Raw genomic sequence first — 16,496 nt, 5'->3', positions numbered from 1 at the left:
CGGATTATAATTTTTAAAATACTGAATTGTTGTGTATGTGAAGTAGTTTAGCAACTACCAAGAAACGAACAGAATTATTTTGCAGTATTTCTTGAACTGAGTTTAATAATGTATGATATTAACCTGCACTTTATGGACGATGCTTTCGTCCCGGTCATTCACTCTTCCATCGATTGTCAACTGCACACAAGTGGTTAAAGATTGCCAACGCAGCTGCATTTGAATGGGTACTCCTGTGGCATACGAATCAAAATGGCGGACACCGAACGTAGTATGAGTACTAGGTTAGGGTTAGGCCATAATTGTATTCCAATTTTTCTTAGTTTAGTTCTATTACGAGTTCGGGGACTAGCCAAGTGACCCCTGTAGTATTCGTCCCTAAAATTGTGGCCTAACCCTAATCTGGTACACATACAACGTTCCGGTGTCCTCTATCTTGGTTCGCATAATGCAGGAGTACCTCTGAATGTCGTTAAATGAATAAATAAAACGTGAGAGTATTACACCCATTTCTACAATTATTATCAATTACCAACAAGGCAGCGTACATGTATTCATAGAAGTCGGACGGAGATTGTGTGACCCGATTAGAGGTAAGATCGGGCCCCAAAAATTCCAGCCCGACCCGGGTCCGACTAATAAACGGGATTCGCAGGCCCGCCCCGAGCCCGACCAAATAACTGGATTTGCAGGCCCGACTAATTAACTGGATTTACAGGCCCGACTAAATAACTGGATTTGCAGGCCCGACTAATTAACTGGATTCGCAGGCCCGACTAATTAACTGGATTTGCAGGTCCGACTAATAAACTGGATTCGCAGGCCCGACTAATTAACTGGATTTACCGATTTCTTTATCGGTACTTATAAAAATAGATTGTTGTATGCGATGAATTATAGTCATGGTTTGAAACAAATACTCCATTTTACGCAAAACCACTCTTAAAATAAGCTCCGAAAATTTTGCAATGGTAAAGTATAGGAAGAATATTTTCGAGTGTCAAAGGTCGGGAAAAGGTTCGTTACAGCTTCTTCTCTGTTTTATTCAAAATATTTTATAATAAGTATTCCTTAGTTTAGTATTCACACATAGTTTTAGTATATATATTTTTATAAACATAGATTCATTTTCCAAAAAAAGTCAGCGATAGAGAAGCCCGACCTGACCCGAACGTAATGATTGACATGTCAGACCCGACCCAAATTTCGGATATCTTAGCCCTATAGACCCGAAGCACACGACAGTGAGTGATGTGCGCCGTTTAGGGACATGATAGAAGTTCCAGGGAAAAATGAAATAATTTTAGTATAATACCTGGTTCAAAAAATGATCAGTCAGCATGAATTCTTTGTCTAACGATAATAGAACTCCACGCTTTTTTAACGAAATATCTATAGGGAAAAATAGCTTTCAGATTTTTTCAGTGGTGAATGTTGAGTTTGAAGATAACAAAATCATAGACAGCAAGTTATAATTGTGGCCTGATATATTCATTATAGGCATAGATTAATTAGACGCAGATTACTTGTCGAAATGCATTTTTTGAAAATATTCCTAGCAATTTTCATCGTGTATTCGTGTAATAGGAAAATAGAAATCTGTAGGTATTTGAGGTTTTGTTATACCAACTATGCTAGAATAGAATTAGAACTCAACGAATCAAAATATATGAAATGTTCCGTTTAAATTTACCCTTTTACTGCTAGTCCGCGTTATAAGTCAACTTTTTATGGTTACAAAGGTTGTGACAGCCGTATTCAGACAATATAACTATAACACTCTATTTGTGTATTTTATATGCAAGTTATCAACCATGGAAGGATACCTTGCGAGACTGTTTCCAACAAATCATTCTGAAATAACATTCAATAATATTAATATTGTTCATTTGAGTTCATGCGTTGAGTTGAGTTTCAATCTGCCATGGTTATTGGCATTCACTATATGTAGTTTCTGATTTTAACGTTTGATTTTCAGATGCTCAATGACAAGACGATGAATTTGAATGCTATGACGGAAGTCAATGTATACCCGACGCATCTTTTTGTAATGAAATAGAAGATTGCAGGTAAGACAAAATTTCTATAAAAACATGCTGAAACCCACCATTAGAGTTAGAAATTTAAAAATGATCAAATACAGACAATTGCTAAAAAATAATTCTAGTTTTCGTCACATTAAGCTTTAACATGACTTCCAAAGTACGAACACATTCCTAATTAATTACAGACTAAATTCCATGAGAGCAGTCCATCTCAATCGACAGCTCCTTATTAAACTGTGTTTATCACTGATAATAACTGACCAACTTTTTTTTCTGTGGTGGTCGTCATACCAAGTTGGATATTGTGCAAAATTATCGGCCACTACTTAACGGCTCAAATTAAATGAAAACAGCTGTCAACTGACTAAAATCCAAAAAATCATCATTTTTGGTATTGCCTTCGTTTTAATTATGAGAATTGAAAAAAAATTGAGGTTCAGAACTTCGGATTCATCACGAATGGCAAAGCATGAGAATGGTATTACCTACTTGCAAACTTTCAATTTCAATTTCGAGAATCTTTACACTAAAATGTGATTTGTGTAATCTCTTAGTTTTTGAAAATATAATCATTTTCAAATTTGATGTAATCAATGGTTATGTTAATGATGACCGCTCCACGTATACAATCTGATCAGTGATTACAGTATAAAGTTATAAACTATTTACTTTATCTGAGAATAATTCATATTTAAGTACTACAAGCTTGAATGTTCAAAACACAATATAATTTATAACAGCGTTTTCCTAATGTAGGTCGCGACCCCGGGTGTGGCTGTGTGAAGCTTTTCTGAGGTCGCCCTACATCCCATGAATAAGCATCATGACGTGCGTCAATTTTAAAATGATGTAGAATGTAGATAGAGGAATTGTGAATAGATCCGTGTACAAACGTGATCGTCTGAATTCATATTTGCCTAGATGCTGTTACATGCATTTTTGTACTGTATATCAATTCAGAATGCATTACATACATCAATTCAAAATAAAATTGAACCGATATCAAAAATTCTTTACTAAAGAATAATCCCAAATTTCAATAAAACGAACTTAGGATAAAGTCTCGTTGAAACTTGGCTTTGCTGAAGTATATGGTAAGCTGAAGTGTATTGTCCGCGATAAAATTCCAAAAATTCAATGAAAGAACTACTACCTCACCTCGAGTCAAACAATCTGGGTATAGCGTCGATGAACCAGCAGAATATCTCGATCTAAACTGGAAGTGCTATAAGAGCAAGCGAAGGTCCTGTTAGTATTTAGCATTGTGAATTATTCTACTCTCTGTGCTGCTTACCTTGTTTCCTGAGAAATATAATATTAATCGGAAAAAACTGGATACTCCCAGTAATGCAAAAATTGTGAATACTGGGTAAAATTAAAAACAAAAAGATGAAATCCATCTCCAAAACACAGGAATAGTTCGAATACGAAAATGGTATGCGGGTGTGTCTAAGAAACGTCACACCAAAGTTCAAAAAAATTATCGACGAGATACAGACGCATTGTTCTCATTAGGGTAATTAAATGGAATATAATGATTTTTGTTGTACTTTTATTGGGGGCGCTAATATCTGTCATTTTGTATTTTATAAAAATTGAGGTAGCGGAAACAAGTATGGTAATCACTGTTTTATAAAAGGACGTTTGTATCAACGGAGAAGTGTTCTAAGATGGAACGGTGTAGAATATTATTAGAAAATTCTCATCAAGGTATCAAATTACTAACGTGTATTCGTTCTTCTTGTGAATAATCACTTTTATAATATAGGTAATTATTACATTATTGAAACAATATTTTGCGAGCAGTTAATGCCATCGTATCGATATTAGTGTGTCTGACAATTACAATTGAAGCTCACGGCATTCAAACGAATATGGCATCCAGTAAAGTTCTGTCATGTGTTGTCTAGCCAAACACATAAGGCATATATAAGAGACTTTATATATTATTCAGCAAGCATCTATTACGGATGACTCCTCAGTCAACAGAAACAGTCAGATTAACATACAACCAACACAGCCTAACACAAACACAGAATTCTCTACACGGCATGTCTACAGAGAACATCACTAGCGTGAAGGTCATCTTCAGTGACCTTTGACCTAATATGATCACTTATCATGACAAGTTCTGAGTATATTCTCATTTTAAAGTACCCATCAGTGTAGTAAATTTGCCATATCAAGAATATTAACCCACGCGTCATTTGCAAAAAAAGCACAACAATATCCAATTTAATCTTTGATCGAAGTTATTATCGTGTTGCAGCATGAGGGTCAAAACAAAACAAAATGAGTTAAACTCGTGCCCGTCATTTTATGATAATTCCGATAATCATTTATGATATATATCAAACTTACTCTGTACCGACATTATACATTTTTGACTGATCCTATTACTTTCATGACTTTCCAAATTTTGGTGTATATATCAAAAATCTATAAAACTTATAAAATATTTACTACAAATGCTGCTGTTCATTCATCATATACTGTAATCATTACTTGTTATTAAGAAATATAGTTCGAAATTCGATACAAAATGCCTGAAATATATACACCGTCAATTTACATTGCATTCAGAAACATTGGGGAATTTTTCGATATATTATTGTTCACAGACGGACTGGCACAAATTATATTTTGTATTGTATACATATAAACCTTCAATAAATCCAATACTACCATCTACTGACCATAATTTGTTCGATTATACGTTCATTTGGAGTGGGGTTGGTAACGTGATATACATATACAGCCAAAAATATACATATAGCGCCAACTAAATATACATATAGCGCCAACTAAATATCCATATACAGCCAAGGTCATATCCATATACAGCCATTTTGGTGATGTACAAATACTGCCAAGTCATATGCATGTACAGCCAAATGGATATACATATGATATAATAAGTGTGTTAGGGTTTTAAAAATAACTCTAAGAAACTCCAAAACGGCTTTTGTTGAAGTTACTTACGATAAGTGTAAAATATATGTAATAATATATTGTGATATTAGCATCATTTAGTCTCTAGTGACAAGTCTCTACATGTTATTTGTTCGAAGCGTACAATGTCAGCCTCTCGTGGTAAGTTGTTCACATTTTTATCGTATATTTTGCCTCTGTATGCAGTGCATCGTGCGCTGCCTTGTAACCAATCATTGTACCCATTATTACCCCTTTTTCTCTTTGCATGTAGCGTAAATTAATAATTCTATCTGTTGTCTGGTTTAGCGTCTTTCTTTCGGTCATTTTCGCATCACGTTTTCGTCGTGTAAGAGCCGCAGATATTTGTCCGTATTGTGGACTGTTTACTTATCTGTTATATATATATTGTAATTGTATTAGCCACCCGGATCGGAAAACGTTTGGTAAGAAGTTAGCCTTTTGTTGTTGATATATGCTTTGTGACTTAAGTTAATCAATTGTGTTTTGGTCATTTAAGAAAACCGCTGTTCTTTGTCAAGTGTATTAAGAAGAAGCCGATTTATACATGTGTTATTTTTGGATAAAGGGGCTGAGAGTGGCGCGTTAGATACGTTTTCATTGTGTCTTGTCCGGGCTATCAAAAGACGTGACACGTGGTGCATGAATACATACAATAGGTTGCAATCCATAATGCCATAAGATAAAGCCCCACCTGATTGTGATAACATGCAAAATGTGTCGCTGCCAACGACGACATTGAGAATCTCTTTTCAGTGAACTATTCTTTGGTTATTTTGTAAACGAACTAATCAATATAAAGTTTGGTGCAAACTATCATTACATATTGATTATTCGAGAGAGCATCGCCAGATTATGTTTATAGTATGAGACCATACTCGTTGACGCACTGTAGTATAGTGTGCTCATGCTTACAGAACCTTCATAACGGCTATTGATTGAAATATAAAAAAAAATGACTTGCAACTAGCGTAAAGTAGATATACCAATGATATGAACATCATTCCATGATATGAACATTATTCAGCGGTAAGACTTTGCATTTTCCTGTGCGTAATAAGACATAAAGTTGCCGGTGCATGTGGTTAAGAAAGAAATTAAATTAAAAAATTATTAAGCTTTCAGTTTGTTAAATAGAAAAACGATTCAACTAGAAAAGTCATTTATTATATGCAAAGACCAGAAAAATAGTGAGAAAATATTTGAAAGCAAAATAAGAGAAACACTGAAAATCGAGTTTGGTTAGCATAATGAGATGCGAGGACTTAGCATTGTTTTGATATAGCTCGTGGATAAACCGTTTGTATCATTTTTAGTACAAGCTGAATATTCACAAAATGTTCGGATTCACTAAATTGAACTAATCTTACAGTGAACTCGGAAAGTAACATCGTGGTTTGATTTGATCAGTAATTATTGACTACAGTTATGTAAGTTTATTTAAATATGCATACCTACAGTCAGAGTATGACTTGCCAATTAAATATTTGTGCATAGCAAAATTAAAATGACTCGTCATTGCGCCGTGTCGCACCATTCGAATACTCCTGTTGTAAAGAAATAGGATACTATTTTAGACTTTAGATTAGAGCATATGCTACAGAACACCATATTCTACAGAATAAATGACGGCAAGATTGTATAATTACACAATTTATTTGTTAGCTTGAACTTGATTTCGAGAAAGGTAATTTCATTACATGTTAAAATATTAAATATCCCATCATACTGACTTATTAAGAACTGACTTGTCAATTACTGGAAAACACTGCCGGGTGACATTTTTCGATTCAATTTAAAAAGCCTTAGAATGAATCTTCCCCATTTCTATATGTGCTTGACTGGCTATTTCTACCGGCACCATGACATGGGCCATTTCATGCATAATCGTGTGAAAGATTAATGAAATATCAAGCTTATCCGGCTCCAAAATTAAAATTATGTATTTGTCCAGGTCGATTTTATACCTAACGCCCGTCGAAATTTTGGATGTGTTGCCACTTAATTTGCAATATGTTTCATTGGAAACACATCTAATTTTGTTGTCACCAGTGGGCAAGGTTGTATATAGAAATAGGTCACGGATGCTATTGTAGATTGACACTACCATCGGTGTTCATGGTGATATGATATGGCATCTTGCCAAGTTTTCAATCCCATCATTTTTTTTAATCCTCAAATGAATAAGTACGACAATTCCGACATTTCCAGTTCTGGTTCCGGAATTCATCAGTTTCACATTTTTTATGAAACATTTTTTCACATAGTGTGCACTGCAAGGTTTCAGATCTATCACAAGGCATCCTGCGATGACAAAATACTTTGCAAGTCCACCGAAGGTGTGTTTTGGGTACTCTGGTAGAATGTATTTCAGGTTTAATTTGACTCCAAAAAACGTCAATATCATTTTGAATGAATGCCATTTCGAGCTCTTCATTAAATTTATTTCTATACGTCAGTAAACAGGTATCCATATTTTTGCAAATTGCTAGGGCGTTGGCTATAGCGAAATACCCACATTCATTTTCTCGCTGCTGTTAAACAACCATCACTTCAATTGTGATGCTGTCACTATTGGTCCCACTGAGCTGCACGATTTCAAAATTCTTAGCCATCGGCATCGCATTTCTCGTATTATCAACGATCAGATGTTGTGGAGAACTATGACATCATAGATTGGCGCCTATTGGATATTCATCAAGAACTACGCGCACAGGCAGTTTTATGTTTCATATATTCCACCAAACGTTAATTTGATTATTTTGGGGACAGATTATTGCCAATAGCCGAAGAATAGTTCTTTCAAATAAGATTTCCAGCCCTCACATTTCTCGTATTATCAACGATCAGCTGTTGTGGAGCACTATGACATCATAGATTGGCGCCTATTGGATATTTCTGAAAAGCTAAGTTGGGGCCTATTGGATATTTCTGAAGAACCAAGTTGGGGCCTATTGGATATTTCTGAAGAGCTGAGTTGGCGCCATTGAATATTTCTGAAGAACCAAGTTGGGGCCTATTGAATATTTCTGAAGAACCAAGTTGGCGCCTATTGAATATTTCTGAAGAACCAAGTTGGCGCCTATTGGATATTTCTGAAGAACTAAGTTGGCGCCTATTGAATATTTCTGAAGAACCAATTTGGCGCCTATTGGATATTTCTGAAGAACCAATTTGGCGCCTATTGAATATTTCTGAAGAACCAAGTTGGCGCCTATTGGATATTTCTGAAGAACTAAGTTGGCGCCTATTGAATATTTCTGAAGAACCAAGTTGGCGCCTATTGAATATTTCTGAAGAACCAAGTTGGCGCCTATTGGATATTTCTGAAGAACTAAGTTGGCGCCTATTGAATATTTCTGAAGAACCAATTTGGCGCCTATTGGATATTTCTGAAGAACCAAGTTGGCGCTTATTGAATATTTCTGAAGAACCAAGTTGGCGCCTATTGGATATTTCTGAAGAACTAAGTTGGCGCCTATTGAATATTTCTGAAGAACCAATTTGGCGCCTATTGAATATTTCTGAAGAACTAAGTTGGCGCCTATTGTATATTTCTGAAAAACTAAGTTGGCGCCTATTGGATATTTCTGAAGAACCAAGTTGGCGCCTATTGGATATTTCTGAAGAACCAAGTTGGCGCCTATTGAATATTTCTGAAAAACTAAGTTGGCGCCTATTGAATATTTCTGAAGAACTAAGTTGGCGCCTATTGGGTATTTCTGAAAAACTAAGTTGGCGCCTATTGGATATTTCTGAAGAACCAAGTTGGCGCCTATTGAATATTTCTGAAGAACCAAGTTGGCGCCTATTGAATATTTCTGAAGAACTAAGTTGGCGCCTATTGGATATTTCTGAAAAACTAAGTTGGCGCCTATTGGATATTTCTGAAGAACCAAGTTGGCGCCTATTGGATATTTCTGAAGAACCAAGTTGGCGCCTATTGGATATTTCTGAAGAACCAAGTTGGTGCCTATTGGATATTTCTGAAGAACCAAGTTGGCGCCTATTGGATATTTCTGAAGAACCAAGTTGGGGCATATTGGATATTTCTGAAGAACTAAGTTGGCGCCTATTGGATATTTCTGAAGAACCAAGTTGGCGCCTATTGGACATTTCTGAAGAACCAAGTTGGGGCATATTGGATATTTCTGAAGAACTAAGTTGGCGCCTATTGGATATTTCTGAAGAACCAAGTTGGCGCCTATTGGATATTTCTGAAGAACCAAGTTGGCGCCTATTGGATATTTCTGAAGAACCAAGTTGGCGCCTATTGGATATTTCTGAAGAACCAAGTTGGCGCCTATTGGATATTTCTGAAGAACCAAGTTGGCGCCTATTGGATATTTCTGAAGAACCAAGTTGGCGCATATTGGATATTTCTGAAGAACCAAGTTGGCGCCTATTGGATATTTCTGAAGAACCAAGTTGGGGCCTATTGGATATTTCCGAAGAACCAAGTTGGCGCCTATTGGATATTTCTCAACAACCAAGTTGGCGCCTATTGGATATTTCTGAAGAACCAAGTTGGCGCCTATTGGATATTTCTGAAGAACCAAGTTGGGGCCTATTGGATATTTCTGAAGAACCAAGTTGGGGCATATTGGATATTTCTGAAGAACCAAGTTGGCGCCTATTGGATATTTCTGAAGAACCAAGTTGGGGCCTATTGGATATTTCTGAAGAACCAAGTTGGCGCCTATTGGATATTTCTGAAGAACGAAGTTGGCGCCTATTGGATATTTCTGAAGAACCAAGTTGGCGCCTATTGGATATTTCTGAAGAACCAAGTTGGCGCCTATTGGATATTTCTGAAGAACCAAGTTGGCGCCTATTGGATATTTCTGAAGAACCAAGTTGGCGCCTATTGGATATTTCTGAAGAACCAAGTTGGCGCCTATTGGATATTTCTGAAGAACCAAGTTGGCGCATATTGGATATTTCTGAAGAACTAAGTTGGCGCATATTGGATATTTCTGAAGAACCAAGTTGGGTCCTATTGGATATTTCTGAAGAACCAAGTTGGCGCATATTGGATATTTCTGAAGAACTATGTTTGGCGCCTATTGGATATTTCTGAAGAACTATGTTTGGCGCCTATTGGATATTTCTGAAGACCTAAGTTGGCGCCTATTGGATATTTCTGAAGAACCAAGTTGGCGCCTATTGGATATTTCTGAAGAACCAAGTTGGCGCCTATTGGATATTTCTGAAGAACAAAGTTGGCGCCTATTGGATATTTCTGAAGAACCAAGTTGGCGCCTATTGGATATTTCTGAAGAACCAAGTTGGCGCCTATTGGATATTTCTGAAGACCCAAGTTGGCGCCTATTGAATATTTCTGAAGAACTAAGTTGGCGCCTATCGGATATTTCTGAAGAACCAAGTTGGCGCATATTGGATATTTCTGAAGAACTATGTTTGGCGCATATTGGATATTTCTGAAAAACTATGTTTGACGCCTATTGGATATTTCTGAAGAACCAAGTTGGCGCATATTGGATATTTCTGAAGAACTATGTTTGGCGCCTATTGGATATTTCTGAAGAACTATGGTTGGCGCCTATTGGATATTTCTGAAGACCTAAGTTGGCGCCTATTGGAAATTTCTAAAGAACTAAGTTGGCGCATATTGGATATTTCTAAAGAACTAAGTTGGCGCATATTGGATATTTCTGAAGAACCAAGTTGGCGCATATTGGATATTTCTGAAGACCTAAGTTGGCGCCTATCGGATATTTCTTAAGAATGTCGCCTATTCGATACGCTTGAAGTATGCCCACTAAGATGTCGCATAACCTAAACCCTGACCTGGTACACACCTGAGTTCAGGTTGAGCGCATCTTGGTGCGCATACTTCAGGAGGTTCGCCGTGTTATTGCGGGCCGGATAAAATGACGCCGCGGGCCGTAGTTTGGTGACCCCTGGACTATAGCCCATTGCGATTGCGAATGGTTTTTATATATATGGAAAAGCGTAATCTGATGATATAATCATGACGCCTTGAAAGGCAAAGTATACGCCTTGCCCGAGCGCAAAATTTCTGAAAAGCCACGTAACCAGAATGCATAGAAGATGCGTTCATCACACCTTCTATACAGATATATGCTATTAAGTGTATCATCATGTTTTCAAAAAATAAATGAAATATATTGATGACTGTGCAGCAGGCTGTAACGATGATGATAAAGATGATCAGTCAGTCCACTTAGAAGTTGATTAGCCCAGAGCTAGTAATGTCCCCTAACAATTGTTTTATTTACATGCTTAGAATGGCAATATTTTGCTCCAAAAGAATCCACCAAACAAGAACGACGCAATTTAGGAAAACAATACAGTTTCGTTTCTTGTCCAAGACACATCACGCTATTGTTTTATTGGACTAAGCTTTTACAAAGTCACTAAATTTAAACATTGCAGTCTTTATTTCCTGTGCAAATTCAAATCATCGAAAAAAAGGCCCTAAAAATCAAACCTGGTTTCAAATAGCAGCCCAATAAGCAGGCTTGTCCATGGGACATATTTTTTGTCCCATTCCCATCCCATCCCATAGCAGTTATGCCTGTCCATTCCATGGGATTCCCATTGAAATAAAATTCATATCATAAATAGGACTACATGTACGAAGAAATCTGCAAAACAACAAAATTTACGGACTTTGTTAACTTTGTATCCATAACTATTATACATATGTCCATTAGCCCCTTCACGAAGTATACTGTTAATGCTGAATATATTTTGCTCTTTATACCTAACAAGAGAGCTATGCTCAAATATATGGACACAAAGTCCAGAACGAAATGCTTTGCCAACATTTCACCGAAAATCATACGGTTTTTGTGTCCTACGTGTCCCATGGGTATTACAAAGGTGTGCTGTCCCATCTCATGGGTCGTTTCCCACGGACAAGCCTGCCAATAAGCCTCTTACGAGGGAGGGCAGTCAAATGACGATGAGGGCAATATAATCATCTCTACGACTAAGTGTTTTAAGAAACTGAACATTAGTACATTTAGTAACATTTACAGATTTTCATATTTAATCTATAATCTTTGAACTAAAATATTCTATCGAGGATATTATTTCAAACTTCAGACCAGACCTTAGAAATATTATTTCCCTTTTAGTTCGTTTAATGATAGCAAGAGAATAAATATACCGTATAATTTTAATAGTACAAAATTGCTACCATATTGTGGATAATCAAGCATGGACTTGTCAACATCAATGAAATCTTAGACGAGTATCAACTTCGTAATAATGATATCAAATATCCTAACGATGAACGCAAATCAGGTTTATTTCCGGTTCAATGTATGATGTGATGTAGAATTCAGAACGGGAAATAGGATTTCAAAGTTCACCTCAAACCATTGCGAATAAAGCGACCGGATTCATTAAATTGAGATTATAGCTGTTATAGATTATATGGTGTGTTGCTATACGGAAGGAAATAGAAATAAAAATTCTGGAAGTAGGTTCAGCGAACATGTATAAAGAACGAGAGAGAGACTATTGAAGATTAAACGGCTTGCTCCTAGGTATTGGTAATATCCTAAGTTGCGGTTTTATGAAAAACCGCAACAGACACCCTATAACTAAAAATAAAATGAATTTCAGGTAGAAAGACATGTAAGTTATTTTGAATATGTTCTGTGTTCTTTGTTTTATAAGCATAATTGGGATATCCAAATGCCTGAGTTTGAAATGTTACATCAAATAATTTATTTACTATTTATTTCCACTCATTGGTCTTCTGTAGATGGGGAATGCCAACTCCCACAAACGCAAGAGATAGATTGGAGCAAGGTATGAACTATAGTGCATTTGGTTTTGAGAACCAAAGACGTTTACCAATAAAACAATGATAATTCAGAAAATATGTTAACATTGGATAACAATAAATTGAAATATTTAATAATTTGACTGATATATTGAAATTTACTTTTCGAGAGAATACTTTCGCAACCTTAGAAGAGTTAATTTTCATCTACAAAACTATTCTAATGTTATTTAATTTTACAGATGAGAGGTGTTTGGTATGAAATATTGAATTCTGGAACTCCGTTTGATAAACTGTTGTCGTGTTTTGAAGTTGTTGACATTCAGAATATCACTGGAGGAATGAGGCAAACATTTTACGACGAAAACAAGTACGTTTGATGAAATAAAATCAATCTCTTGCAATGATATATCTAGCTTTAACTGCAAACAAATATTACATAATTTAAGCATGGTTACAAATTGCTAATCACCTGATCATGTTTTGACATGGCCAAGGAAAGATAAATTTTCTGATTTGCATGAAAACTGAAACGTTTAGCAGTGAATGATTTATTCTGTTATTCGCGATCTAGAACATAACGTAAACAAGCTGGATGAAGTAAATTTGGAATTTCAAAATAAGAACACTGGTGTGCATTTAGACATGACAGATAATCATACTTTATGAAAATTGTATATGACAATAGTCATATCAGAATTACAAAATTGTTGGCAAATAAAGTCTGTCATTTGAACTAATAATTCATAATTTACTAATAATATTTGATATATTTAATCATTGTTTCAGAGACATAAGTGTTTCCGTTGATGTCAAGAGATTGGAATCGGGCCACTACAAATACGAGACTGATCATGGTAATGTACTGTATTGTTCCGTCCAGGGCTCTCTCCCAAAGACTTTTAACACTTGTTGCCCTCTGCCTTGGAAGAAAAATATCTAGGCTTTGCTTTTAATGAGTTTCTGTCAGTTATTTTGTTAATCATGTTCAATAATGAACTGAAAGAATTAATCAATGTACAGCCAATTTACTTCGAATAAATGTAGTCATCGCGAATGGTAACTGAACCTCTGCTCGTGGCCTCCCACGGCACCGGTCCGAGCGTCGCAATTGAAAAACACTGTTAGCTATTCTCATTGTAAATAATGTATTTTTATTGTATTTTTAACATACTGATATATTTTGCTCCAATTTAGTTCCATCGTGGATCGCATTTTTAATGAATGAAGTATCTCCAGAAAATCCTGTCGACCCTAAATTACTTCAAGGTACATTGCATTGAGATTAATATAAGACTCATCTCACAATGTTCCATTTCCTAAAACCTGTATTTTCTTATTTTGAAAAAGGGAACAAAAATACATATGTTTTCTTGAATGACCATTTTCTTGGCACTTTCAACCAAACAAATATATTTCTTAAAAAAAAACTATTTTGGATTTGTCACAAAAAATAGGATTCATATAGAAAATCATTCTTTTCAAATTTTCTATTTTTTCATTTAGAACTTACAGACATGTTCGAAGATGAGACGGTTTACCGAACTGATTATGAAACCTATGGAATAAATACCAGATGTACTAGAGATGGTAATAAAACTTGAAATATATAAAGAAAATCAATAAACACATTTTTTTTTATCGAGAATAATGACATATGTTATACACAATTTGTACAGGTTTTTATAAAACTTTGCTAAATGTACACCACACATAATATAAATAACCAGTAAATCTCAACATAGAAAATCTAGTTCGTATTTCTTTATTTCGAAAATTTTTTGGAATGTTTTATAATCATCATGTAGCAATTGTTGAACTGTTTCATTATAAAAATGTAGGCTTTTATTACCTTGACCGCACCATTGAATTTTGTGAGCTGTGTTTTTTCTTACTTTACCCTTAGAATAAAACTGTATACAATCCAGGTAAAAAATTCTACTGGATAATCAGTCGCGACCCTCATCCAACTTCTAACAATATTGTATATATTTTCAACAAACTAATGGAACTTGGATACGAATGGAACGATGTGCCACTGCACTTGTCAGGATGCACGGAATCAGATGAAACTGTATAAAGAAATGACACAAATGTCTGATTTTGATATATTTTGAGGCGGAAAATTCATGAGACGCTTCTTTTGTAGTTTGAGTGTAAAGAGGTTAAGATTATTTGAATCAAAACATGAGTTTCATTCGAAAGATTCCAAAAACTTTGTTGGCGTTGAACATTTATCAGCGTTTGGAACATTGACGTCCCTACTATCTTGATTTACCATACGTATATCATATAACTTTACAATATATTTCATTCGGTTCATATACCGCAGGGCTACTCAACTATTTTTACCGAAGATCCAAATACAAAACTTTAAAATTATTTGGGTCCGGTCTTTTCAGAATTTATATTCCGGCATCCCTAAACTCACACTTCATCGACCGGCAAATGATTATTACCTAATCAAAATTGCTTATTAGGATGTTATAGTTCTTTTCATATATATTCAAAACTGTGAAAGACATTTTATAAAAGGAAACTTCAAAAGTGGGGCTAATGATCTAAAATAAAGAATTAGGTGCGGTCCGAATCAAATACTCGAAAGGTCCGGATTCGGACCGCGGTCCGCCAGTTGAGTAGCCCTGATATACCGTATTAAACGGACCATAATGCCCAATTTAAATCCCTTCAATCAAAAAACAAAAATCGATTGGGCGCCTTATAAGCCAGTGCGCATAATGTATGGGTCAAGTAGTGCTTCATGCGTTATTGCCTACACTCGGTGATGAGCTGTAGCCGGAACGCACCTGAGCGGCGTCCGGTTGTTGAACATTTTTTTGCATTTGCGTAGCTGTAGTTGATATAAAATTATGGTACAAAAAGTCTAGTAAACCTACTTAATAATTTATGTTTTGTTACATCATAATTCGCAATTCTTTTTACATCACACCACGCAAATATTTATTACGTCAGTAACATGTAATAGATGTTTCCCCGACCTTCGACCCCATGGGAATTCATCCTATACCCTTCTAATAATAACATTTGTATTGAATTGCTATGAATATATTTATAATTTTACAGACTTATTTCAGATAATTTATTCATAATTCATTGCAGTTCTTCGACACTATCTTAGAAAAGACAAAACTTTCTGTAAACGTCCGCGTCGTGTTGTAAATACATTACATGTTTGCGAATTAGGTGGTTTCGGTTGTTGCGATTTTTTCAGCTCATCACTACCTACACTCAACCCCAGTACCGGTAATACAGTTTTATAAACAAACCGCCGTTTTCCATCTTCTTTGAATAAAATACAATAACGATAAAAATATTATTTTTTTTATTTGATAAGCTTTGTTTGGTAAAACATGATATCAATTAAAAACCGTTACGTGTTAAAGCCTGGGGCACCTTTTGTATGGATGAAACCCCAATCTAACTAATTGACGGTGCGCCCTATGTTTCGTAAAATACGGCAATTATATTATATGAATTAAAAATATTTATTTCAACCATAATAAAATGAGAACAGTGCACTGTTGAAATAATTCTTGGCTACTCACAGGTAATAAAAGAACAGATAAGCAGTAAAACAATAGGAGTGCAGCTCAATTTTAACTGGCAAAAACTGCCATAGTCATGTTTCCTATTAACCAGGTCTAGTATATACCAGGTCCAGGTCTGTATAGGTGATTATAATTTGAAAATTTTCA

General features: G+C 35.5%; 1 protein-coding gene across 2 annotated transcripts; it reads left to right on the top strand.

The window, feature by feature from the left end:
• Nucleotides 1-10,784: 10,784 nt before the first annotated feature.
• LOC120326306 (uncharacterized) lies at nt 10,785-16,034 on the top strand. 2 transcript variants are annotated; one of them, XM_078111819.1, is made up of 7 exons: nt 10,785-12,629; nt 12,760-12,806; nt 13,023-13,150; nt 13,570-13,637; nt 13,978-14,049; nt 14,287-14,370; nt 14,709-16,034. In XM_078111819.1, exons 3-7 carry the CDS (start codon nt 13,023-13,025, stop codon nt 14,858-14,860), a joined length of 504 nt encoding a protein of 167 aa, XP_077967945.1. In that variant the 5' UTR covers nt 10,785-12,629; nt 12,760-12,806; the 3' UTR covers nt 14,861-16,034. The 2 variants fall into 2 exon arrangements, with proteins under 2 accessions (XP_077967945.1, XP_039248501.2); XM_039392567.2 differs by lacking the exon at nt 10,785-12,629 and having other exon boundaries at nt 12,637-12,806.
• The last annotated feature ends 462 nt before the right edge of the window (nt 16,035-16,496 follow it).

The sequence above is a fragment of the Styela clava genome, chromosome 4, assembly GCF_964204865.1.
Source record: "Styela clava chromosome 4, kaStyClav1.hap1.2, whole genome shotgun sequence".
NCBI classification, from domain to species: Eukaryota; Metazoa; Chordata; class Ascidiacea; order Stolidobranchia; family Styelidae; genus Styela; species Styela clava.
Note: the sequence above shows the minus strand (reverse complement) of the source record. Positions and strands in the feature narration are given on the sequence as shown.

What these genes read in the sequence shown, in the direction of transcription:
- LOC120326306 (XM_039392567.2), top strand. Translation starts at nt 12,690, where the DNA reads ATGCCTGAGTTTGAAATGTTACATCAAATAATTTATTTACTATTTATT. An exon ending in CAAATACGAGACTGATCATG is followed by an intron (nt 13,638 to 13,977) that starts GTAATGTACTGT and finishes GCTCCAATTTAG; the next exon opens with TTCCATCGTGGATCGCATTT. An exon ending in CGACCCTAAATTACTTCAAG is followed by an intron (nt 14,050 to 14,286) that starts GTACATTGCATT and finishes TTTTTCATTTAG; the next exon opens with AACTTACAGACATGTTCGAA.